Source organism: Talpa occidentalis, unplaced genomic scaffold, assembly GCF_014898055.3.
Source record: "Talpa occidentalis isolate TD23 unplaced genomic scaffold, MPIMG_talOcc4v2.1 talOcc4.8, whole genome shotgun sequence".
Taxonomy (NCBI): domain Eukaryota; kingdom Metazoa; phylum Chordata; class Mammalia; order Eulipotyphla; family Talpidae; genus Talpa; species Talpa occidentalis.
The window spans coordinates 41555102-41580094 of NW_023605194.1; the positions used below are offsets into that span (position 1 = coordinate 41555102).

At 46.6% G+C, this 24993-nt stretch overlaps 2 protein-coding genes across 6 annotated transcripts; both read left to right on the forward strand.

Annotated features, from left to right (window-relative positions):
- Window positions 1-4220: 4220 nt before the first annotated feature.
- On the forward strand, window positions 4221-14138 carry SYNPO2L (synaptopodin 2 like). Of its 2 annotated transcripts, XM_037496756.2 has the most exons (4): window positions 4221-4325; window positions 5772-5923; window positions 6382-6896; window positions 10415-14138. In XM_037496756.2, exons 1-4 carry the CDS (start codon window positions 4221-4223, stop codon window positions 12646-12648), a joined length of 3006 nt encoding a protein of 1001 aa, XP_037352653.1. In that variant the 3' UTR covers window positions 12649-14138. The 2 variants fall into 2 exon arrangements, with proteins under 2 accessions (XP_037352653.1, XP_037352652.1); XM_037496755.2 differs by lacking the exons at window positions 4221-4325; window positions 5772-5923; window positions 6382-6896 and adding an exon at window positions 8233-8386.
- Window positions 11987-24658, forward strand: MYOZ1 (myozenin 1). 4 transcript variants are annotated; one of them, XM_037496760.2, is made up of 6 exons: window positions 11987-12017; window positions 18574-18664; window positions 20756-20934; window positions 22496-22745; window positions 23119-23284; window positions 24153-24658. In XM_037496760.2, exons 2-6 carry the CDS (start codon window positions 18592-18594, stop codon window positions 24379-24381), a joined length of 897 nt encoding a protein of 298 aa, XP_037352657.1. In that variant the 5' UTR covers window positions 11987-12017; window positions 18574-18591; the 3' UTR covers window positions 24382-24658. The 4 variants fall into 4 exon arrangements, with proteins under 4 accessions (XP_037352657.1, XP_037352655.1, XP_037352654.1 ...); XM_037496758.2 differs by lacking the exon at window positions 11987-12017 and adding an exon at window positions 17000-17087; XM_037496757.2 differs by lacking the exon at window positions 11987-12017 and adding an exon at window positions 17982-18237.
- The last annotated feature ends 335 nt before the right edge of the window (window positions 24659-24993 follow it).

Consider the following 24993-nt stretch of genomic DNA (forward strand, 5'->3'; position numbering starts at 1 on the left):
ATGACCTCTGATCTAGAGTTCTGTAGCTACTTCCTGCTGACCCCTGACCCCATTGATTTACGTCTGAGGGCTGTTCTCACCCCTGACCTTTGCTGGTCAGGAAATTTGAAAAACTTATTTTGGCAAAGGGCAATAATAATACTTTTGAACTTCCAAGTTTGAACTCTGCATTACGCAGCTTGAGTAGTTAAATCTTTGCCTCAGCTAACTTGATTTGTAAAATGGAGAGAATACTAAATGCTCATCTAGTACTTTTTTTAGGAAGATGGAATTAGACAAGTTATGTAGGTTGCCTGACACTACAGTAAGCTCTCAGTAATAGTATGCTGTTAACCATTTTTTGGTTTAAATGCAGCTTTTGGGTTAAATGTAACCAGGGATGATGTCTACTATCCTGTTAATAATAATTAATAGGGCCTCCCCTGTGGCGCAGCGGTTGAGCGCTGGGTTGCCAAGCTGCCCGCAGCCTCTGTGGCGCCAGCTCGATCCCCGGCTGCTCCCCGGCCACCAGAGGAGGGTCCCACATGGCGCGCAGACCTCTCCTGCCGCCCGCTGCTCCCCTCAGCAGTGTACTTCGGTCCTTCTGCCTGCTCTGCTCCCCGCTCTGGCTCTGGTGAATTCTCTCACCCTCCCGCGCTTCTGACTTTACCCAGTGCTTGCATAAATAAATTTAAAAAAAAAACAAAACGATTTACCATGACTTGGTAAACTTTAAAAAAAAAAAAATAATAATTAATAATACTTGTAGCTAGTATTTGTAGGGTTTTTTATATATTTTTTAAAATACTTATTTAGTTATGCATACAAGAACTTGTGTGTAATCCAAAGGGGAGGGGGGGGCAGTGAGAGGATTCACCAGAGAGAGTGAGGAGCAGAACAGGAAGATCTACTGAAATACACTGCTGAGGGGAGCAGCTGTGGAGACAGGTCTGCTGTGCCATGTGGGTAGCTACCTGGCCGCCTGGGGATCGATTTCGTGCTGTAGTGACTGGCAGTAGCTTGATAGCGCTGTCTTTAACCCCTGTGCCACCCGGGAGGCCCCTTTGTAGGGTTTTAAAGGATATACGTGATCACATTTAATCCTTTCAATAATTTATTTGAATTATTTTTAAGCACCACTGTGTGGCAAGCTATGTTCTTGGTTCTAATGGTACAATATTGAACAAAACAAATATTCTTGCACTCTTATTGTTAGAGGGAAAGGATGTTCTGAACAGTATTGTTTTTAAAGATTTATTTATTTATGCATACAAGAACTAGGGCGTAGGCCAGAGGTGTGGGGTGTAAGAGGATTCACCAGAGACAATGGGGAGCAGAACAGGCGGATCTACTGAAATATCTCTGAGGGAGCAGCAGGTGAGATAGGAGAGGTCTGCTGCGCCATATGTGGGTTAGCTCCCTTAATATGGATCCAATTCATGCCGCAGTGGCTGGCAATAGCTTGATAGCACTGAGACGTTAACCCTTGCATCACCAAGGAGGCGCTTGTGCTCATATTGTTGACAACATAGTTGTTTTGAGGTTCAGGATGAAAATTGGAATAATTGTACTTCTAGTATGTGTTGGAAACATCAATAATAAATAGGCAGATTGTTCCTGTCCTCAGGAGTTTGTAATTCAGGTCAGAGGTTCTCAAACTGTGATCCTGAATCAGTATCACCTGGAAAGTTGTTAGAACTACGGATTTCAACAGCTGAGCAGTAGCTTTATTCCTTTGGTTTGTGGGTGAAAAACGAAGAAGCTGTTCCCCATTGGGATATGTCTTGGGCCTTAAATCAGCTTTGTTGTAAAACCATTTGTTCTGGAATAAAACTCTATTAGAAAAGTGTTGGAGGGGGGATGAAATACAAATTTCAGACTCCTCCCCCAAGATATATTGAATCAGAAATTCTGGAGGTGAGGCCCAATAAGCTATGGTTTAGTAATAGGTTCTCCATTGTGCATTTAGGATTGAGATTCTCCAGTCTAGATTAATAATTTGCCAAATTAAGCTAACATTTGTTAGGTATCTGGCTGGGCCCTCTAGGCTCCCCTAGACTGAGCCGTCTACTAGCATTTTCACATAATTTATCCCATTTAAATTTCATATCGGCATAGGCAAGTGGGTTTCCCCTGTCTTGTTTAAGGCTGCACTCCTCGTAAATGGTAGTGGCCACTGTAGGGTAAAGAAAATGTCAGGCTTTTCTGCCCTCCCACCATCAGGATAGATGATGGATCCTTGAGGTTCTGAATGCATGCCTGATGGCGGGCACCTGGAATAGGGTGTGGGCATATGTAGATGGGATTCACCTGGGCTAAGACTGGGCTTTTAAGGGCGACGTCACGGGGACACCAGCAGCAGCAGCAGAAGCCGAAAGAGAAGCCAAGATAGAAGCAGCAGCTGAGAGAAGGCTGGAGAGCCCAGATAAAGTGAAGACTTGCTGGGGGCTGGGAGGACTGCCAGCCTCCCGGCCCCCCAGCACCCTTACCTGCTGTGTACCGGGTAAATCCCAATAAAAAGACCTGCAAAAAGCCACTAAGGACTCTGATTCCTCCTTTACCCAGTCTGCTGGATATTAGAAAACCTGCCCTGTGTCCATTCCTGACCCTACAGCCACATACATAGTTTCTTGAGGATGGTATGTTGCATTTTAGTGGGTATCCCCACTCCGGTCTCAATCATCTGTTGGTATATTAGAATCATCTGTGGTTCTAAAACTGGCAATGCCGGGAACCTACCAGACCAATAAAATCAGAATCCTCAGGACTGAGGTCTGAGAATCATTTTTTATACATTAATAATATATATTATACATATAATAATATATAACATTAATAAGTTTTTTATGACACAATCATCTAACCCTATACACTGTCTTATTTTAGGGAGCCGATAAATTTGAGAGTTTTCCAGGTGATTCTAATGTGTACTTAATTGAATGCCACTGGTATAGCATAATGGCTGACATTTAACTGTCACTCAATAAATGCTTGACAAGTGAAAGAATGGATGTTTAGATACTTTTTTTTACTGATAAGTTCAAGTAACTGCCCAAGAACATACAACTAATAAATGATGAAACAAGAGTTCAAGTCCAGTTATTCTGACTAAAACCCAAGTGATTTCTATGCATCATACACCAAGGAAGCACACTAGGAAGGCAGCTATTCCAGGAAACTCTGTAGTTTTTATAATTATAGTTACAGCATCATAATGTTATGTTTTATTACAGAAATATTTCATGACATAGGGCATGTTCAAGTAATGGAATCTTAAAAATAAGTAGATCTTTTATCATTATCATGGGTTGGCATGTTTATAAACATGCATCTATAGTCACCTTTACATGACTACCTGTGTATTGTAAGAAATAATTTAATTCAGTAATCATTTGTTGAGCACCCATTATGTCAGCAATTGCTCTGTAGGCTGTTGATTGTTACACATAGTCCTTGCTTTCATGTTTCTCACAGTCTGAGGGGGAGACAGGCCTATAAGCCAACTATGATATTGGGTGGAAAATATACTAATAGCACCATGAACAAGATACTATGTTGCCTAGAGGAAGGGAGGATTAATTCTGTAGGTAGGGAGTCAGGAAATGGGTAGGAAAGGCTTAACCAGAGAGGTAACAGCTCAACTGAGGCAGACAGGGCTGATCAGAAATCCTCTGCATCCAGCAGTGGGATATAAATCTCCACTTTGATTAATAGGTATATTCACACATGAAAGGGATAATTTTCTGGATATTTTGGGAACTTGTGTGACAAATCTAGCAATTCCTTGCTCTGGGATTGAAGCCCCTGCTGCTGCCACTTTGAAAATGAACTTTGGAGGAAAACAGTCCATGATGCTATCAGGAAAAGCACAGTTGCTGAAAGGGTATCCAGCCTGGAGTTTGGTATTCTGAATCCTGAGTAAAGGCCCATGCAGGGGAATGGGGGACAGGAGAGGACAGAAGTTTTTACTATAATTAGCTCTGGGAGTTATACAGCTGGGGGAGGGAGGCGAGTACAGCCAGTAACTATCTTGAGCACAGCTCGGATTGACAGGACACGTGTGCTGGACTGTACTGATCCCAGGGCCAATTTGCCTGCCTGTGGTGTGTGGTGGGGGGAGGGGGAGAAGGCCTGGGGCAGCAGGAGCTGGACAGCCAGACAGGCCGGACGGGGTACAAGCACCTCGACTTCTCTCTCTGGGGCACTGTACAAACTCCGAGAGCCATAAGCCAATCTGAGCGATGGGTGCTGAGGAGAAGGTGCTGGTCACACTATCAGGGGGAGCCCCCTGGGGCTTCCGACTTCATGGGGGGGCCGAGCAGAGGAAACCCTTACAGGTGTCCAAGGTAAGGGAGAGCCCCTAAATTAAGGTTTCAGGAAAAGGGGAACCTAGGGGAACCTGGGAATTCATGTGATGATCCACAGGGAAGAAGTGGGGGGCTGTGAAAATGAGAACGGGGGTGGGCAGGTTCGCATGTTCAAATCTGGTGGGGGGAGTAGTGTTTGAGCATAGGCGTCTTGTGGGGGCGTTACTAGAAGTAGAAATTCCTGATTTCTGGAAACGGAGAGAAAGATTGCCTTAGTTCCCTGTGGCACGATTGTAGAAAAGGCATGAGTCTGGCTATCTAGTCTGCTCTCCTGGATCTGTGCCTCTATTCCAAACTCCAGGAATGTAGGGAAGGTTCTAATTTCTCTCTAACTAAATGTGATGAGCTAAGGCTTTCTCACCCAAACCAGTTCAGCCTAGTTCAGTCCAGCCCAACCATGCCTTCAGTGTGCCTCTTTCCCTGAAGAGATCTTTTCTCTCACCAGACAAGACTTTTTTTTAGGTGCTGGGAGGGTTATGGCAAGATCTGGCCTGTCAGATGAAGTTGTGGCCGTTTTGGGTTTCACTATACAAGTTTAGTTTTCTTAACTGTAAGATGTAGGTAACTACAGTAATTCATAGAACCATTGTAAGAACTTAATACAATAATATATGTAGAGTTTTTTGCACAGTGTCTAACATTTAATAAGCGCTCAATAAATGGTAGCCACTATTACAACTCTGACATGTACATGTGAGTGCTTACATGGCATGCATATATACACAAAATCACAACCTCCTCCCAGAATTTGCTGGACTCCCTCCAAATTGGAATGCTATTGTAAAATCTTGACTGTAGAGAGTGGCACCAGGGATTCCAAGGCCTAGAAGAACGCTATTGCTAGTACATTGGAGGAAAATCTTCAGGGGCTATAAACACAACTTCTAGTACCTTTCCCCTGTCATTTCCCACAAGTCTCTTTATTCAGTGATAACATTGCCTACCCTCATCTAATTTATTACTCCCTCCAACCTATACCTTCTCCCCTCTAAATAAGTCCCCTCAGCTGCAGACCCCTGCCCTCCTTACTCCTTTCAAATAAAAATGTGAAATTCCCTCTCACATGGGTCCTTCCTATTTTTTTAAAGATTTATTTATTTATGCATACAAGAACTGGGGTACAGGCCAGAGGTGCAGGGTGGTGGTGAGAGGATTCACCAAAGACAGAGTGGGGAGCAGAACAGACAGGTTGACTGAAATACACTGCTGAGGGGAGCAGTGGGTGAGTCAGGAGAGGTCTGCTGCACCATGTGGGTAGCTCCCTGGCTGGGGATCAAACCCGTGCTGCAGTGGCTGCGAAAAGCTTCATAGGTTGTGTGACTCCTTGAGCCACCAAGGAGGCCCTCCTTCCTGTTTCAACTCCCTCCATTCTATTCCTCCCTGGAACCCTCCCTCACATACAGTCTGTCTTCCACACCTTCCCAGATCCGAAGACGCAGCCAGGCTGGCAGAGCAGGACTCCGGGAGCGGGACCAGCTCTTGGCCATCAATGGGGTCTCCTGTACCAGCCTCTCTCATGCCAGTGCCATGAGCCTCATTGATGCATCTGGGAATCAGCTTGTCCTCACTGTTCGGAGGTATGGAACCCTCCCACTTTACTGTACCCCTAAACTCCTAGTGTAGGGCTCCCATCTTCTGTCTCAGTTCTGTGTCTTACTGGTCTGGCTTCAACCGTTAAGTACCCATTTCTGCCGATGTGATTGTGGAGTCCAGATGTTTGCACCTGCCCCTCAAATGACTTGAATGTTTCTGCAATTAGGAGGTGGAAGGATCGAGTGGGTATTTGAGTTTGAGGGCCTACTTCTATCCCTTGTCTCTCTCCTTATCATATGTCTCTTAAGCCCATTTCCACTCTCAGATATCCAAGCATATTTGCTTCCCAGTTTGTCTTCAGATCTTCACTATTCCCAGGCCATCCATTCCACCTATATGCTAGTCCTCTCTCTCCCTTGCCTCCTTCTCCCATCCCCTCCAGATCTCTCTAGCTGTCAGTCATCCAGGTCATTTCTCAAGTTCTGTCCTCTTTCCCATCCAGGATAGAGGATGAAGGGCCTGTGCGATCTCCATCCCCTCGTGAACTTCAGGTGCTATCGCCCTTATCTCCCCTGAGTCCTGAGCCTCCTGGTGCTCCAGTTCCCCAACCTCTTCAGCCTGGGAGCCTCCTCTCACCTCCTGACAGTGAAGCTTACTATGGAGAGACAGACAGTGATGCTGATGGCTCTGCCACCCAGGAAAAGCCCCGCCGACCCCGCCGCCGGGGCCCCACCAGGCCCACAGCTCCAGGAGCCCCATCTGATGAGACCTACCTGTCTGACAGCCCTGCAGAGCCAGTGCCTACCGTCCTTGGCTCTCCCAGCCAGGGTGATAGCCGCGTGAGCTCCCCGTCTTGGGAGGATGGGGGAACCCTTCAGCCACCGCCAGCTGAGGCTCTGCTGTTGCCCCATGGGCCCCTCCGGCCTGGCCCTCATCTCATCCCTATGGTAGGGCCTGTTCCTCACCCAGTAGCAGAAGATCTTACTACTACTTATACCCAGAAGGCCAAGCAAGCCAGTGAGTACCTGAACCTCTTTTCGCTGGCCAGATCTTTCACTCTGAGCTTAAATCTACTCCTCCAAAACTATGTGCTTTACCTTCTTTATACTTCCCTTGGTACAGTCTTCGGGACAAGTGGCAGAGAGGCATCAGTTGGAGGGGAAAATAATTCTCATGCTCTCCATTCTTTTTGCTGTTTGAGCCGTATGGCAAAAGGTACAGGTGTTTCAACTTAACCCAGGAACAGGAAAAGTAGGGAATATGGAAAGGAGTATAAATCAGTAGTTTGTTTGTTGTTGCTATGATTTTGCTAGATGTTAGATGGGGTGAGTGATGAGTGCAGACATGGGGCAGAAGAGTATTAGGGGGCCTCCCCTGGTGGCGCAGCGGTTGAGCGCTGGGTTGTGAAGCTGCCCGCAGCCTCTGCAGCGCCGGTTCGATCCCCGGCTGCTCCCCGGCCACCAGAGGAGGGTCCCACATGGCGCGCAGACCTCTCCTGCCGCTTCTGACTGTACCCAGTGCTTGTATAAATGGATAAATAAATTAAAAAAAAAAAAGAGTATTAGGAAGTAGGGCATCAAAATGGGCTGATGCTTTGGCCACATGTCAGGGGCTCTTCAGTATAGCTGCGGGCATAGCAGCAGAACTCCTTTGACATGTGTAAGTTCAATTAGGATTTCTGGGTACTGGGAGGCTATGAGATAGTCATGAGATCCCTAGGAAGTGGTAAAGAGGGGGGAATGTTTGGCTCCTTATCTCAGGCAAGAATGTAGGCCTAGACAGAGAAAGCTAGTTCCACTTATCTCAGGCTCTTTGCTATTTTTCAGTGAGCTACCAAACAAAAGCTAAGAGTAAATCCCTGTCCTATGCCTCCCGTACCTCTCCCCAGAGACATTTCTTGTCACCTCAGAAATCTCAGGGTTATTCCTCTAGTTTTCATCTCTTGTTCCTCCCTTCCACCATCTGATTCCTGGTTCATAGAATTTTGTATCTGAATGTGGAATAAAAGCTAAGGACCTGACAATTTAGAGTCTGACATCCCTGAGATTGTCTAATATCCCACAAAGAAATTCCAGATGCATGCCCAGGATCCCATGCTTATCCCCAATTCTCATTTTAGCACTCTCCATTCCCTTTATGCTGGGTGAGACTGTAGTTAGTGGCCCAAGTTATTTTTAGCCCAGCAGACCTTATTGTCCAGTGGGATGGGGTGAGGGGAAGTATAGGCAGGTGCTCACGTCCATCACACCAGAGCTTGTGGGGCAGCCTAGAGAGGGAGGGGGCCAGATTCCAAAAATAGCACAGTGAGCTCATTCAGCTGCCAGCTCTGGGGTACAAGACAAAGAGCCTTTAAAAAGCCTGGGGGATGGCTCAAGCTGGTCCTGCTCCAGCCAACACTGTTCTCAGGATGGAGGCCTTTGAGTCCATCAGCCAAGAACCCCTCAGCCAAGCCAGCTGCAACAAAGCCACAGGACTTGTTCCTGAGCTCCAGGACCCTTTCTATGCAGGTACTACCTTCTCATAACTAAGAGAGTTCTGGATTCTAGAGTGAAGGGGAATTACCTCGACAGTTTAGAAGGAAAGTCTTTGGGAAAGGTCTTATTCCCTTATCAACTCCTTCTTTTTGACTTCCTCCTCCTTCTTTTCTCAGGAGTTTTACTGCCTCTCTTTCAGAATGGGCTGATGCTTTGGTCACATGTCAAAGGGATTTGTAGCCACAAGAACTACAGAAAATTCAGGGGGAGAGAGTATGTGTGAGAGAGCAGTGTGAGTAATCTACGAGTATATGTAGGCATGCATATTGAGTGTCTGTGGGAGAAGGTATGTGTGACAAGAAAATATCTCTATTCAGTGAAGCTAGGCTAGTATCAAGAAAACTTTGATAGTATTGGCTATTTATATTAGGTCTTAGAGTTACCATCAAATGCTAAGTTTACCTACATTATTTCATTTAATCCTCATAGCAATCCTCTGAGGTAGTCACTGTCATCTTTATTTACAGACGAGAATACTGTCCTTCAATGATGTGAACTAACTTTCCCAAGAGCCAAAAACCTAAATCAAATTCTGATTATAATGTCTCTCACCAACAGTACTATTATTTGACATCAGCATTAAGATGAGCAGAATGAGAGCCCTATTTGGTAAGGAGCTTAGTATCTTGAGTGGAAAGAGATGGAATTTCAAGAATTTTTCAGTAGGAACTGGGAACTGTGGACCAGAGAGTATGTTTCCAAAGCAGGGGCCTAGCCAGCAGGGCAGCCTCTCCCATTTCCTGGCCCCACCTCCCAGGCCCTACATAGTATGGGAAACCTTGCCCTGTTTCCCCTTAGCACACAGTCTTTGCTTGCCTGCTTGGTAGTTGCTGTTTTCTCTACCTAAAAGACTTGAAAATAGGAAGCAGATATGACCCCCACTGCCAAAGAAGTCCATCAGCTTGGGGAAAAGGAGAATATATTTAGCTGATCACCTTGAGGTATCCTAAAGATTTGGAGGGTTGCCTTGGAGAGCATAACTCTGGGTTCTAGAGTGAAGGGGAATTACCTCAACAGTTTAGGAAAGAAAGTCTGGCTTTTCCTGCTTTCAGATCTGAGGCTATCCCTGTCTGTGAGTAGCAGGGGTATAAGGCCTATGTTCTGGCGGTTCATAACTGCCTATGTTCTGGCGGTTACAAGACCAATTTCAGTTCTAAAATTTTGTCCAAACACTTAGTCTCTGCACAAAATCTCTGGGAAGAAGGGCCACCTGGAATATGTATGTGTGTGAGTGTATTTGAGTAACTGTGTGTTTTTGTGTGGGCACATGTATATTTACATATGTGTATGTGAACTGCAGTGTGTATAAGCTGGATGTATGTGTGAATGAGAGAGAAACGTACATATGAGAAAATATGCCTATAGCTGCCTTTCACAAGACTCTTATTCTTGTCAAAATGATGTGTGGTGGTGTGTATGATGAGGACTGATGGGGTGCAATTTTGAATGAAGATCCTTGTTGCTAAGGGTCCCTTGTGTCCTTAAGCAGAGAGAGAAGGGCTGAGGAGAGGGAATAAGTCCCAGACTTTCTGAAAAGCCCCCTAGCATTGTCTCTGTGGTAGGAGAAAAGTGTCCCTTCTTATCTTTGTTCTCCCTGGGACCTGCCTCTTCTCCCTGCCTGCCAAGGGAAGTGGCCCTGTCTCAATCCCCCCCCCCCCCAACCCAGTGAATTGCCAGCCAGGAATGGAGTGAGGTATGGGAGGAATGTGTGTGGGTAAAACACATCTTGGGGGAGGCAGAGGCAGAGTGGAGGGAAGAGAGGATGGGAGCATAGCTCTGGTCAGAGTAGTGTCAGGGCAGCCAACTAGACTGTCTTACCTTCAACTGTCCTTGGTTTCACCTTTCACCCTTCACCCTGCCCCCAAATCAGACATTATGGGTCAGGTCTGTGAAAAGCCAGTAGGTGGGAGAACTGAGGGAGTTGCCTGGGGTAGGGGTGAAAGCCTTGGGGAACTGAACTAGGAGAGGCCTACTGACCCTTCTCTCTCCTGACTTCCTTAGAACTGCAACGGGCAGAGAGCCTTCAAGAGAAGAGTGTGAAGGAAGCCAAGACCAAATGCAGGACAATTGCATCCCTGCTAACTGCAGCCCCCAATCCCCACTCCAAGGGGGTGCTTATGTTTAAGAAACGGAGGCAGAGAGCCAAGAAGTACACCTTAGTGAGCTTTGGGGTTGCGGCTGGGACAGGCACTGAGGAAGAGGAAGACGGAGTTCCTCCCACCAGTGAGTCTGAGCTGGATGAGGAGACCTTCTCTGACGCCCGCAGCCTCACCAACCAGTCTGACTGGGACAGCCCCTATCTGGACATGGAACTGGCCAGGCCGGCCTCAGGTGCAGCAGAGGGCCCAGGTCTGGGGCTGAGTGAAACCTCTGGACGAGGAGCCCAGCTCTTTGAACAGCAGCGCCAGCGAGCAGCCACCAGCACCCAGGAGCTGGTCAAGGATGGCCCAACAGCCTTGCTCAACGGGCAGGACCTGCAGTCACCACCTTGGGCCCAGAGTGCCCTTCCTGAGACTGCTGTGCTCCCATCCAGCCCTTTGCCGCCCCCAGTAGCCAGCCCCAGACCCTTCCTCCCAGGCGGTGGAGTCCCTGAAACCGCTGTGCTCCCATCCAGCCCTTTGCTGGCCCCAGTAGCCAGCCCCAGACCCTTCCTCCCAGGCAGTGGAGTCCCAGCGCCAGCTCCGAGCATGTTTAACCGATCAGCCAGGCCCTTCACCCCAGGCTTACAAGGGCAGCGGTCAAGTACCTCCTCGGTTATTTTCAGGCCCCAGGCCCCTAAGAAGGTGAATGAAAGTCAGGGAGGTCTCAGCCCTGCCCCACCGCCCTTCTTGTCCTCTTTGCAGGGGCCCAGCCCTCTGCCCAGCTTCACTTCAGAGGCTCCCAGCCAGGTGCCAGGCTCAGGTCCTCCCAGCACCCCACGCTCCTCGGGCCCTGTGATGGCCACTAGCTCCCTGTACATCCCAGCTCCTAATCGTCCAGTTACACCTGGCGGGGTCCCAGAGCTTCCCTCACCCCCCAGCGCAGCTGCCATGACTTCCACCGCTTCCATCTTCCTATCGGCGCCTCTGCGACCCGCTGTGCCACTAGAGACGCCCGCCCCAGGCCCCGCGGCCCCGGAGTCCCCCAGCGCTCGGGAGCAGCGCATCTCCGTGCCAGCCGCCCGTACAGGGATCCTCCAGGAGGCCCGGCGCCGGGGGACCAGGAAGCAGATGTTCAGGCCGGGAAACGAGGAGACGAAGAACTCGCCCAACCCTGAGCTCCTATCGCTGGTGCAGAACCTGGATGAAAAGCCCCGGGCTGGCGGAGCTGAATCTGGTCCGGAGGAGGATGCCCTAAGTCTCGGGGCCGAAGCCTGCAACTTCATGCAGCCACCAGGGGGCAGGAGCTACAAGATACCGCCTCACATCACACCCAAAACCCCGCCTCCAGTGGTTCCTAAGACCCCACCCCCTGTGACACCTAAGACTCCACCCCCAGTGGCTCCTAAGCCCCAGTCTAGAGAGTTCTTTGATGGGTTAGTGAATGGGGGAGCCCCTTCGGAGACACCAAAGCTTTTGGGGCGGGGTGGGGAGCTGTTTGCCAAGCGGCAGAGCCGAGCAGACAGGTATGTAATAGAAGCTACACCTGGCCTTGGCTTTGGCTCTGGCCCTCGACCCAGAAGCCCTTCTCCTACCCCATCACTGCCACCTTCCTGGAAATATTCACCTAATATTCGCGCCCCACCTCCTATTGCTTACAACCCACTGCTCTCTCCATTTTTCCCCCAGGCTGCCCGAACTCTCCCTAATAAGGTCCAAACCCAAGCGCCTCAGGCAACCCCTAAACAGGGTATCAAGGCTCTTGACTTCATGAGGCATCAGCCCTACCAGCTTAAAACTGCTATGTTCTGTTTTGATGAGGTTCCTCCAACTCCTGGCCCCACCTCCTCAGGGCCCCCTAAAATTGCCCGAGTCCAGGAAATCCGCCGATTTTCCACTCCAGCACCCCAGCCTACTGCAGAGCCCCTTGCCCCCACTGTGCTTGCCCCTCGAGCAGCCACTACACTGGATGAACCCATCTGGAGGACAGAGCTGGCCTCAACCCCTGCCCTTAGCCCAGCCCCTCCTCCCGAGTCTCCCAGGAGTCTTGGGGCCTCTCCCAGCTCCTGTGGCTTCCAGGTAGCCAGGCCTAGATTTTCAGCCACCAGGACAGGATTGCAGGCTCATGTGTGGAGGCCTGGGACAAGTCATCGCTGAGCAGGTCACAGCTCCCAGGACCAAGGAGAGGTAGAACACCCAGTTCCTAAAGTTGCTTCTCCTACCCATCCCATCTGCTCCCTCAGGCATCTGGAGGCTAATTTCACTCCTGCCTCAGATGGTTTTGGAGTTAGTGTCCCATCCCCCAGCTTCCTCCTAATGTCCCTCCTGCTTTCCAACCTTCTCTCTCTGCTTTGGTATTGGTGCTTCCTTTGTCTCTCTAGTTCCTTGCCCTTATCTCTGTCTTTATCTTTAGGTCTCTCCTCCCATACTCCTTCACTGGTCTCTATGTCTCCACATTGGTGCTTTTTTCTTTGTGGGCCTCATTTTAACATTCAGTAAGAAGCACATGGAAGTTACCACTGGGACCTCCGGGAAGAAGGTCACCAAGAGGCAGGTAGCAAAGTACTGAATTGGCCCCTGTTTGCCCTAAGTAACTCCCTACTCCTTGCTCTTCTTTCCCAAGCTAGGCTAGCACATACCTAGGGGTGTGTGTGTGTGTGTGCGTGTGTGTGTGTGTGTGTGTGTGTGTAACTGTATGTGTATGCACAGATGTGCTTTTCTGCCTGAGGCAAGAGTAAGTAGAGAGGTATAACAAAAAACCCTATCTGAGTCTTCCCTTGAACTGATGAAAGGAGGATGAGATATTCCAATATGGATCATCTAGTAGAGAGAAAGAGATTCACAGTGCTGGCAGCAGGTGTCCTGTGAAACTTGTGGAGTATGTAAAGACTTGAGGGGTCAGGGCAATTTTATAGATTGAGTTATACCAGCTAGACCAAGGATAGAACTAAGAATTCTATTTCTCATGATTTAAGAAGGTTAGCAACTTGAGAGGTCCCTACTAAGCAAGAAAGCACCCAGGAAGTGAAAAAAATTTTTTTTCCTCTGAGCATGAAAAGTCATTGACTTCATTGCCTTACAGCTTAAGACAAAGGAGGGAAAAAAAGAGCCATGTGTGGAAAGTGAGGCAGAGGCAGAAACCAGGGGCAGAACTGAAATGAATGAAACTGATTCACAGAGAGGAGCATGATGAGGGAGCGGGCATAGTTGGCAGAGAGTAAAGTTGGGTAACAAGAAACCAACTATGTTTAAGAGGGAGGATGAGGGAAAATATGAGGGAGGAGAGTCTATTTGTTAGAGTGAAGGGGCATGTTGAGGGAGGGACATGAGAGTGTGGGCTGAGTGTCGAAAAACAACTATCTGTGCTACCTCCTTTGCATTTTTTCCTGTCTTCTGCAGCTTGTCATGACTACCTGGGAAAGTGCAAGGAAACCCTTAGAGCCAAAATCTCTTTTCAGTCCTGCCCTATCCCTCAAATTTTAGCCCTGTTCCTTTTCAGCTTCAGGTCCTGATCTCTGATCCTAAAAGGGTATGGACTCCCCTCTCAACATGACCACCAGTCACGTTTGCTGCTTGACCTGGAAACCAGCTGTTTCCTTTGCATAGTGGGTGTGTGTCACTTTGGTTTGTGCACAAGAATAAACGTATTCCCTATACCTTTCATTGTTGTCATCTCTTCTAGTTTTATATGCTCATTCTGTTCTCTCCTCGATCTTTGCAAATCCATTCCCCTGATCTCTTGATCCCTTTTTATTTTGTTTTAATTTATTTTTTATTTTTTTAGAAGATCTATGTATTTATGCATACAAGAGCTGGGGTGTAGGCCAAAGGTGTGGGGGGTGAGAGGATTCACCAGAGACAGAGTGGGGAGCAGAACAGGTAGATTGACTGAAATGCATTGCTGAGGGGAGCAGCAGGCTAGACAGGAGAGGTCCCCTGTGCCTTGTAGTTTAGCTCCCTGGCCAGGCATCAAACCTGTGCTTCAGTTGCTGTGGATTGCTTCATAGTGCTGACATTTAATCTTTTGCGCCACCAGGGAGGCCCCTATTTTGTTATTTTTATTTTGATCTCTTGATTCCTGATATCTATCTCCATTCATGTTCTCCTACTTTCCACCTTTTTGCCTTTCACCACCCTGATCTTTTGCTCTTCTCTACCAATTCTGTCCTACTCCACTTTAACCAGGAGCTGGTCAAAGATAGTCCAGCAGCCTTGCTCAACAGGCAGGGTCTGCAATCACCACCGTGGGCCCAGAGTAATCCAACCATGTTGGAATTAAAGAGTTGACAATGACTAGAGATGAATGTGGGGTGAGAGATAGAGGGAGAGAAAGGATGGATCAGTACGAATTGAGACAAGAAAAGGTCCTGGGAGCAAGCTGTAAGAGAATTAGACTTCTGAGAAGGAAAGTACAAGTGTTCCAATTTTACCACCAGAGGGAGTATTGGTGCTGATCAAGAGGCCCAGGACCTTAATACTCCCAAATACAAAGTCTCAGAATTTCAAAGGAAGGGCCCAGAGAAAATAGGTTAAATAATGCTTTCTCCCACTCAGTCACTTTAGGTACTCAATCATAGGAGACCAAAAATTCAGTTTGTTGTTGTTTTGTTTTGGAAGTGAATACGGTAGTGATGATGAAATCACATTTTTTTTTTAAAGATTTATTTATGCATATAAGAACAGGCCAGAGGTGTGGGGGTGGTGGTGAGAGGATTCACCAAAGACAGTGGGGAGCAGAACAGGGAGACTGATTGAAATACACTGCTGAGGGGAGCAGTGGGCGAGTCAGGAGAGGTCTGCTGCGTCATGTGGGTAACTTCCTGGCCGGCCAGGGATCGAACTCATGCTGCAGAGGCTTTGGATATCTTCATAGGTTGTGTCTTAACCCCTGTGCCACCAGGGAGGACCTGAAATCACATTTTGCTATTTATGTTTTTTCTTCTAATTGCTTCTTTGAAAGGAAATAGAGAAAGGGGACAAAAGAGCAGGGATCTGAGGCTTAATCTGTCTGAGCAGAGGCCAACTAGCAGTGGGGCAGGGAGGCCTTTCACCTCCTAGCCTGAACCTTAAAAGTTCAGGGTGAGAAAGGACATGGTCAGATATAGAAGGGAGCTCACAGAGGGACAGAAGTCTATTCTGGGAGCTTTAAAAGCTACTTCCTATGGTAGCCACAACAGAGGGGTAGCAATTACAGCTCACAGATGCAGCAGCAACTGGTTCCAGAACCTGAGCAGAAGGTAGAGGTGAATTCAGATGTTCTGCTGCCAGTAAGGAAAGGTCAGCAAATGCGCCTTAAAGGGCCTCTCAAATTGTGTCCCTGGGCCTCTCTGGTGGCTCAGGGGTTAAAGTTTCAGCTCTATCAAGATATCACCAGCCACTTGCAGCATGAGTTCAGCCAGGGAGCTAACCCACAAGGTGCAGTAGACCTCCCTGACTCACCCGCTGTTCCCCTCAGCAGTGTATTTCAGTAGATCCGCCTGTTCTGCTCCCCACTCTGTCTGGTGAATCCTCTCATCCCCTGCACCTCTGGCCTACACCCCAGTTCTTGTATGCATAAATAAATAAAAATAAATCTTGAAAAAAAAAAAAAAGATTGTGTCCCTGCCTAAAAGCTCTTTTGGAACAGAGCAAATGAGTAAGTCCAGAGTCTCCCTATAAAAAAATCCAAAATAGGGGCCTCCCCTGGTGGCGCAGCGGTTGAGCACTGGGTTGCGAGGCTGCCTGCAGCCTCTGCAGCGCCAGTTCGATTCCCTGGCCACCGGCGAGTGTCCCACAAAGAAAAAAAAAAATCCGAAATAGGAGCCTCAGAGAGTAGGCCCCTGCCTGACAGGTTACAAGTCCACATGTTTTCAGGGGAAGCTATAGATAGAGAAGGCTGATCTGAGTACACCCAACAGCAAATGAGGGTAAAAAGACAGAAATTGGTCAAGTCTTCCTCCAATCATTCCTGACAGCCTAAGAAGCACTGGACATGCTTAAGTTGGTGTCTTTTTCTGCCTAGGACTGATCCTCCCAGAGCAAAGACCAACACATTCAGGATCTTTCAAAGAGCAGTTCTACTATAAACAGACTTTGTTTCCCCAAACATAGCACCTAAGCCCTCCTACTCCCAAAATGCAACCACGTGTCCCTTCATCCCCAGCATAGATTGGCTCCGAATAGCTCCCTGGACATGTTCTCCAGGCTCTCACTCTCCCGCTCTGATTCCTATCTGCCACTTGCTACCTGCTTCCTCTCTGTCAGTTTTTAATTTCTCCCTCAATGCTTCTTTGGAAGGCAGACTCTACAGGCCAAGGGAAAGGGAGTCCCTAGGCAGACTGGTGTCTAGTTCAAACAGTTCAGTGGGAGAATCCCAAAGGCCTTTCCTCTGCTCCCTGAGCCTCTGGGCAAGGAGGGCGGGATCTTGGGTTCAGGGTCTCAGTACCCCCTGTGCCATTTGAGCTGCTTGCACTCATCATCTCTATTAATAACTGCCCTCCCTCCCCCACTGCCAGTGCTGCCCCCACGCCTGCCCAGCTCAGGTTCTCCAGTCACAGCAGCTCAGTTCTCCAAAGCTGTTGGACCCCAGGGAGAGCTGACCACTGCCTCAGCAGCCGGTAAGTCTCTAATTCTATAGCCAGAAAAGCCTTTGGGTTTCTCCCTCTAAGCTCTGGAGGCCACTCTGTTGACTGCTCTGTGTGTCTGTGTCTGCAGTAGTGATCCTTGATCCTGGAGGAGTTGTCTCCCTCCTCCATCTATGCTCAGTTCCTAGCTGTCCAGTTCAGGGGAGCCTCAGAGAGTTAGGAGAGATGCCATGAGGTAGGGGAAAAGGAAATGTTGGAGGAGGCACTGGAAAAATGTGAAGGATTCTGAGAGGCTGGATGGAATAAAAGAATCTGGTTGGGGGGGCCTCCCTGGTGGCACAGGAGTTAAAGTCTCAGAGCTATCGAGCAATTGCCAGCCACTGTGGCATGAGGCCTGAGTTCAGCCAGGGAGCTAACCCACATGGCACAGTAAACCTCTCCTATCTTGCCTGCTGCTCCCCTCAGTGGTGTACTTCAGTAGATCTGCCAGTTCTGCTCCACACTCTGTCTCTGTTGATTCCTCTCACCACCCATACCCCAGTTCTTATATGCATAAATAAATAAAAATAAATGTTTAAAAAAAAAAAGAATCTGGCTGGGGCTGAGAGAGGTATAGGGGGAGTCCTTTTAGTCCCCTGAACTCTGGCTTCAGCAGATCTCAATAAATTAGAATTGTAGATTCTATTGTGACACAGAAATCAGGAGAAGAATGCATTTTGATATGTGTAAACATTTGATAAGGAGGAACTGGTGTTTGTATCTTTTCCCAACTTATTCCTCTCAACTGCCAGAGTCTATTATTATGTTTCTGTCCTCCCTCAACTCCCCACTGCTATGATATCGCTGAAATGACATGCATCAAGGTTCAAATGCCCGTCACTCCCCCTCTCCACTTGAGTTCTTAGGTCTGGAGTGGGAGTGACTGAAAGGGAGAGGGAGACTCTTGTGACATCCCAGGCCGCGTTCCAGAGGCCCAGTTGAGGAACAACAACTTCTTCCAATGGAGAATGTTTTTGGCTGAATCTCCTCAAGCCTGGCAGAACATTTTTTTCTCCCCCCTGGGGCTTGGGGAAGACTGAGGAGAGACTGGAGCTTGGAAGGACCTCCCCAATCTGAGATCCCCATGCACATAAGAACTTCAAATCCCTCCAAGTCAATGAAACATGGGTGCATTGCCCTGCCTGTGTGTTATGTATTGGGTTTTTTTAACCTGCCCCCCCTTCTCCCCAATTTACTCTCTGTCCCTAATCCCTATACCAGCTCTGTAAAACAAATGAAAAGAGGTTGGTAGAAGGTAAGGACAGGAGAGTTAGCTATATTTTCTGCCCTGCCTCCCAAGGAAAGAAAACTTTTCTTTAAGGGGAATAAGAAAGCTTTTCTTTTGTTGGGGAAATAAGTATTTCTTTGCAAACCTAATGACATTTTGTCTTAACACCAGGTTAAGAAGTACTGCCTTACCATAGGGTTCACCTTTTCCAATCTCTGTCCCTCCTTTAACTCCCCCTTCCCACCTCTCCAGGCTGAATCCACCACCACAATGCCACTCTCAGGAACCCCAGCCCCCAACAAGAAAAGGAAATCCAGCAAGCTGATCATGGAACTCACTGGAGGTAGGGAATATTTATTTGTACCTACTCACTGTGGGACTTCTTATTAAGAGCATCCCCAGGGCAAGAGTACCAGAAATATTATAAGGTTATATATGTCTTAGGGGCAAGAGATACAGAAACAAGAGGAATTGGGGCGGGGAGAGGGACGGAGAGGAGCAGGGAGAAAGAGGGAGGAGGAATTCAACACTATTTACTTTCTACCCTTTCACTTTATAATCTGAAGGTTGTGTTGAGGTTTCTGTGCCACAGGCATTTTCACAGCAAACATTTTTGCTACACAGCTAGTTGTCTGTAAGGCAACTTTGCCTTAAAAAAGAGAAAAATCACCAAAAAAATAAATGAATAATGAAACACTTTTTCACTAAAATTTCTTCCTTTATTAAGAGAGGTACTAGGCCCCACATACTACGATGCATACTTGTAACTGAGCTTTGTATGTTGTTGTGAAAGCTTCTGAACTGTTGACAAAGAGGCTGCTGTTTCTTATCACTCTACATAATATATGTAACTGATAGCACATATCTGGACCACATTTAAATGTTCCTTCAAAAACCCCGTCCTTATTTCTCATCAAATCATCTAAGCAAGCCAGATTTTGTGCCAAACATCAAAATCCTGTCTACATTTATGTTCTTTTGTTAGGAATCAAGAAACTTTCTTTAGGAATCACATAACCCTTTCTTTTAGGGAGGCTAGGAGGAGCTTAGTTTTTTGCTAACAACACTGCATGATAAAGATGGCATTAGAGAAAAAGCTATTGTATCTAAATTAGCCAAAGAATTGATAATGAATTCTTTCAAAGCCCCCATTGTGAATTGCCAGCTTTTATATTTTCCATAGCTTGGTAAACTTTGGGTTTTGATGGGTGGGAGGCATGACTGCTCACTGAGGATTTGCCAACTGATGTTATCATTTTCTTACAGTGTAGTGTACAATCCGGTTTTACACTCTCATTTCACACTTCCTGTCAGTTTTATCACTGTGTCTTTATAATATAAAATGGGAGTACTACATCAGTTGAAAAACCAAGAAGTTATTTTATGTTTTATAGCAAAATTGCCTCCTGGGCAATTAGTTACGTGATGAAAAAACAGCAAAAATTCTTGTGGCAAAGAACTTATAGGACATGGCAATCTGAGAAAATAATACATGCCCCTATTACCTGGCACCGGTCCAGGGCCACAGACCCATAGGTCGGTAAGCTATGTTTGATGTGGAAAATACATATGATAGTGACTGGTACAGAGTAAGGTCTCAGTAAATAGTTAATTTCCTTCTTTTCCCAGAGCTAGGCAGTCTGTATAAGCACTTAAAATGGAAACTTGGGGGCCTCTCTGGTGGCCTAAAGGTTAAGTCTCATCGTGCTCACTGCTAGGGCCCGAGTTCCATCTCTGGCCAGGAAGTTAACCTACATATGGCGCAGCAGACCTCTCCTGTCTCACCCACTGTATTTCTGTAAATCTGCCTGTTCTGCTCCCTACTCTGTCTCTGGTGACTCCTCTCACTCCCCACACCTCTGGCCTTCAACTCAGTTTTCCTACCCCCTCCCCACAAAAGGAAAACTGCTCAGAAATTTTCTAGGGGAGGTGGGTAGCAGGAATACAAACATGTGAAGAGCTGTCCCAGTTCCTAGAGGTTGTTTGCAGCCAACAGTTTGTACCCTGAAAGGAAGAGAAGAGAAAAGAGTTAAGACCAGGGTCTATGTTTAGAGGTGGCCCACACACGGTGTTAGCTTTTGGGCTTTCCCTCATGCTAGGTTTCCCTAGCGGCCTCCATCTGTGATGTCCCTTTACTTCTTTTGCCCCAAACCTCATGCCCATGCTCCTGGTACTCCATGCATCCTCTCCACTTGACTATTCCCACTGACTCCACTTTGCACCCCATTTCTTAAGCATTCTCTCCAAATCCAAATCCAAAAATATCAAAATCCTTCACCAACTAGACAGAATTTGCTCAGACATCCCAGTGTCTGCTCCCCTCATGATCTCTGCCAGTACATATACACTTAGTTGTGCTTGGTGTCTGTATTCTGAACCCAGAAAATTCTACTTTCCTCTTTCCCTTGCCTTTTCATCCCCACCTTCCTGAAAGGTGGACAGGAGAGCACAGGCCTGAACCTCGGCAAGAAGATCAGTGTCCCAAGGGATGTGATGTTGGAGGAGCTATCGCTGCTCACTAACCGGGGTTCCAAGATGTTCAAACTGAGGCAGATGCGGGTGGAGAAATTTATCTATGAAAATAATCCTGATGTCTTCACTGATAGCTCAATGGTGAGTGTGGAGGGTTACTGTTCTTAAAGCCTACTGCTTCGTCTGATAGCTTATTGGTAGGGCCTGAATTTCCAAAATACCACCAATCTCCCCTCCTTGCAAATTTATAAGCTCACTTAACCCTTGTATATCTCAAGTCCCCAATAGCTCCAGGGTGAGTGACAGTCCACCTCTGAAGCTTGATCTCTATCTTAGAGCCAGTGAAAGGAGGCAGAAATTTCCTGCAGAAATTTCCTTCCTAGTATGTGTAAGTGTTAAAAGATAGGGTTGCCAGATAAAACATTGGACACCATTTGTTATTTTAAAGTTGAGATGTACATGAGTAATGTTTTTAATAAGTTCTCCCAATCAATATACAGGGCATGAAAATAAAATAAAATGTCACTCACTTAAATTAGAATTTCAGGTTAACATAAATAATTTTTTATCATAAATATGTCCCATGAATATTTGATACATTGATATTAAATTAAATAAAAATACAGGACACTCAGTAAAATTGAAATGGTAGCAATATTATTAATGCTTTTAAAATATAGATGTCTCATGCAATATTTTGGGCAGATTTATACTAAACAAAAGCATTTGTTGTCTATTTGAGATTCAAATTTAACTATAATTTATTTACTAAATCTGACAACCCTAGAATGAGTTAGGTGAATTTTCATAACCATCTCCTTTTTGAGCTCGTCATTTGTCTATAGGATCAGTCTGAGGACCTCAGTGTGGGGATTGGCACAAAATGTTATAACTGAGAAGGGGATCATCTCCATTTCCTTTCTTTCCCCTCTACCTTCCCTGGGCAGCTGGGGGAGAGTGAAAAATAGATGTCTACATGGGGCCAGGGCAGAAATATCTGTCATTGGCCCTTATGTAGGAGCAGAGTAAAAATGCTGACTTGGTTATATCTAACTTTAGGAGGCCAAAAGCCCTCCTCTCTGCCTGGGTCTGGTTACAGTGGGTGGAGCATGGCTACCCAGTGGAGGGGTGGCCAGAAAAGCCTCCTGAAGGAGTTGGCAAGGTTATTTTTAGGCTTTGGAGCTGAATCTAGTGTTGCCCTTTTGGTCACCCTTTCCCCTATCCACTACAGTTTCACTGTCTGTAGGTCCTGGTGCAATAGGTACAGAGAGGAGAGGGAGAAAAAGAGAATGAGAGTTCCTTTAGACAAGATGATGAGGAGGAAAGGACAGACCTTTCTAGATCTTCCACTATAGGTTGATTTCTCCAGGCCAACCCATCCTCTCAAATTTTAGTTGATCAGAAGTCTCTTTCCTTTCTACTTTGGTAAGGATGGGAAAAGGGAATGTGGAGAATGAGTTGCCCTGTTCTAAGGTATAATTGGAGAAAATGAGCCAAAGAAGTCTTACTTCTTAAGGAGAGTTTAATTCCTCTCTGTGACTCCATCTATTATCCAAATACTAGAGGGGGGAATCTCAGAGGACTCAGTGACTTCTGGCTAGCCATTGTCCCTGATTCCCTCCTCCTTACTATGCATAGTCTGTCTTTGTATATTCCCCATACCCATTGCTAACCTTCCCCTCACTTTGTCCTTTCTTTTCAGGATCACTTCCAGAAGTTCCTTCCCACAGTGGGGGGACAACTGGGAACAGCTGGTCAGGGATTCTCCTACGGCAAGAATGGTAGTGGAGTCCAAGCAGGGGAAAGTGGTTCTGCTGGACAGTATGGCTCTGACCAGCAGTACCATCAGGGCTCTGGCTCTGGCATTGGCTCTGGGGGTACAGGTGGTCCTGCGGGCCAGGCTGGAAGAGGAGGAGCTGCTGGCACATCAGGGGTTGGTGAGACAGGAACAGGCAAGTATCCTAATCCAAGAGTAAGGTATCTGGTCCCGAAAACAGAGATATCCACAGGAACAAAGCCTAGACTGGGTGTAGGGATCTGGAGAGGCCTGCTGGAATGTCTGGATGGATTCTCTGGGTTCAGGGGGATGCAGTCATGTGTCTTTCCACTCAGAAGCCCTTTTAGTCATCTTTCTGATGTTTCAATTTCAGTTACACATCTGGCCTCAGGCTGTCATTATTCCACAAAATTTAAGGAATTACCAGGCGTTGGTAATTAATTTTTGGCCCTGGCTGCAGCAACTTCTCTAGTGCAGGATGTGAGATTAACTTCAATTGGTCTCTCACTGCTACTATTTGACTTACTTTTCTCTCCTTTGACTGTCAGGAGACCAGGCAGGTGGTGAAGGAAAACATATCACTGTATTCAAGACCTATATTTCCCCATGGGAGCGAGCCATGGGGGTTGACTCCCAGCAAAAAGTGGAACTTGGCATTGATCTGCTGTCCTATGGGGCCAAAGCTGAACTCCCTCAATATAAGTCCTTCAACAGGTAGGGGTACTGGGAAAGGAACCTGATATATTACATTGTATGGCAACAATGGAGACTTTGGTTCAAATGTTTCAGGAGGAGGCTGCGGAGGGATGCATGTGGGGTTTCTAATTGGAGGCCTTTGCTCTCTTTACTCTGGCCCCGAGAAACTGTGTAGCATGATGAAGGAAAACTTCATTAAGAGGCAAGAATTAAATTTTAGTTCATAGATCACTTATAAGTCATGTGGGCATGAGAAAGTCACCCTACTTCTGAGGTTTGATTGTGTTGAATATAAAATGGGAATAATGTTTTACACATTTCAAGGCCTCTTAAAGTTCCTTTCATTCAGGATTAGAATTCCATTATCCTCCCTGTAGTATGATTGATCATATTTCTTTATATCCTACTTTAGTATTCTTTTGGAATTGGGCTTCTCTGGACTGTGGATAAGAGATCAGTGGTGTGAAAGTAGGATAAGAGGGTACTGGAGAAGTGCTTTTGCATTTGGTCTTAAGGAGGCTGAATTTTCCAGGAAATATACTTTCTTTCAATGAGACCATCTTCTGGAGATGGGTAGGGTTTTGAGGGTCTCTAAATTGTAATTTAAAACCTTGGATCTATAGTGTCTGAAGTTACTTTCTCTGAAATGCTTGCCTGAGTCACAACTATCTATGAAATTCTTACCTAGTACCCACTAGGTACCTTTTATCCCATTATTAGCTTTGGGGAACCAACAAACCTGGAAGGGGGAATGGAATAGAATGAATGTGGGAGCAATCTCAAACTAGAATTCACAGACTTCCCTTATCTCCGAACAGGGTAATAACCCATTGATAAAGCTCTGTGCCTTTTGTTCTGGTTTTTAATTAATGTATCCCCTTCTTAGGACGGCAATGCCCTATGGTGGATATGAGAAGGCCTCCAAACGCATGACCTTCCAGATGCCCAAGTTTGATCTGGGGCCCCTGCTGAGTGAACCCCTATTCTACAAACAGAACCTCTCCAACAGGCCTTCTTTCAATCGAACCCCTATTCCCTGGCTGAGTTCTGGGGAGCATGTAGACTACAATGTGGATATTGGCATCCCCTTGGATGGAGAAACAGAGGAGCTGTAAGGTGTTTCCTCCTGTACTTTGCATCAAATTCCCCTTCTCTGGTTCCAATTTGGAGAGGAAATGCTGAGCAGGATACCCATGCAATAAATCTAGTATCCTTTTGGGGATGCAGAGAAAAAGAAGGGAGAGAGCTACCTTTCCATTCTTTATTCCAAGTTCCCACCTCAAGCATCCTTCCTCACCAACTCAGAGCTCTCTTTCCACTTGCTTTGTATGGGACCTGCTCTTTTATGGAATTAACTCTGCCACTGATAACAGTCAATAAACTTCAAGGAAATGAACTCATTCTTGCTCTATTATTTGAGGGCAGATGAAAACTTAGTCTAACAAGGCACAGAGACTAATTAAAATCAAATACTAAATGTTCATTATTCAGACTTCAAGACCAGACCTGAACTCTGGTTGTTTACACACCCACACCCACACCACACCCATGAAACCAATTCACAGATATATACAAAGACATACTTATTCAATGGCACATAAGACAAACAATCATGCACAAACACATGTGTTGGCCCATTTATGGCAAAAGTGAAGAAGCTCTTATGTGCTATGGTTAGGAAATATGTGTTGATGACCCTGGTTAGAAAATTGTAATAGAGTATGCCA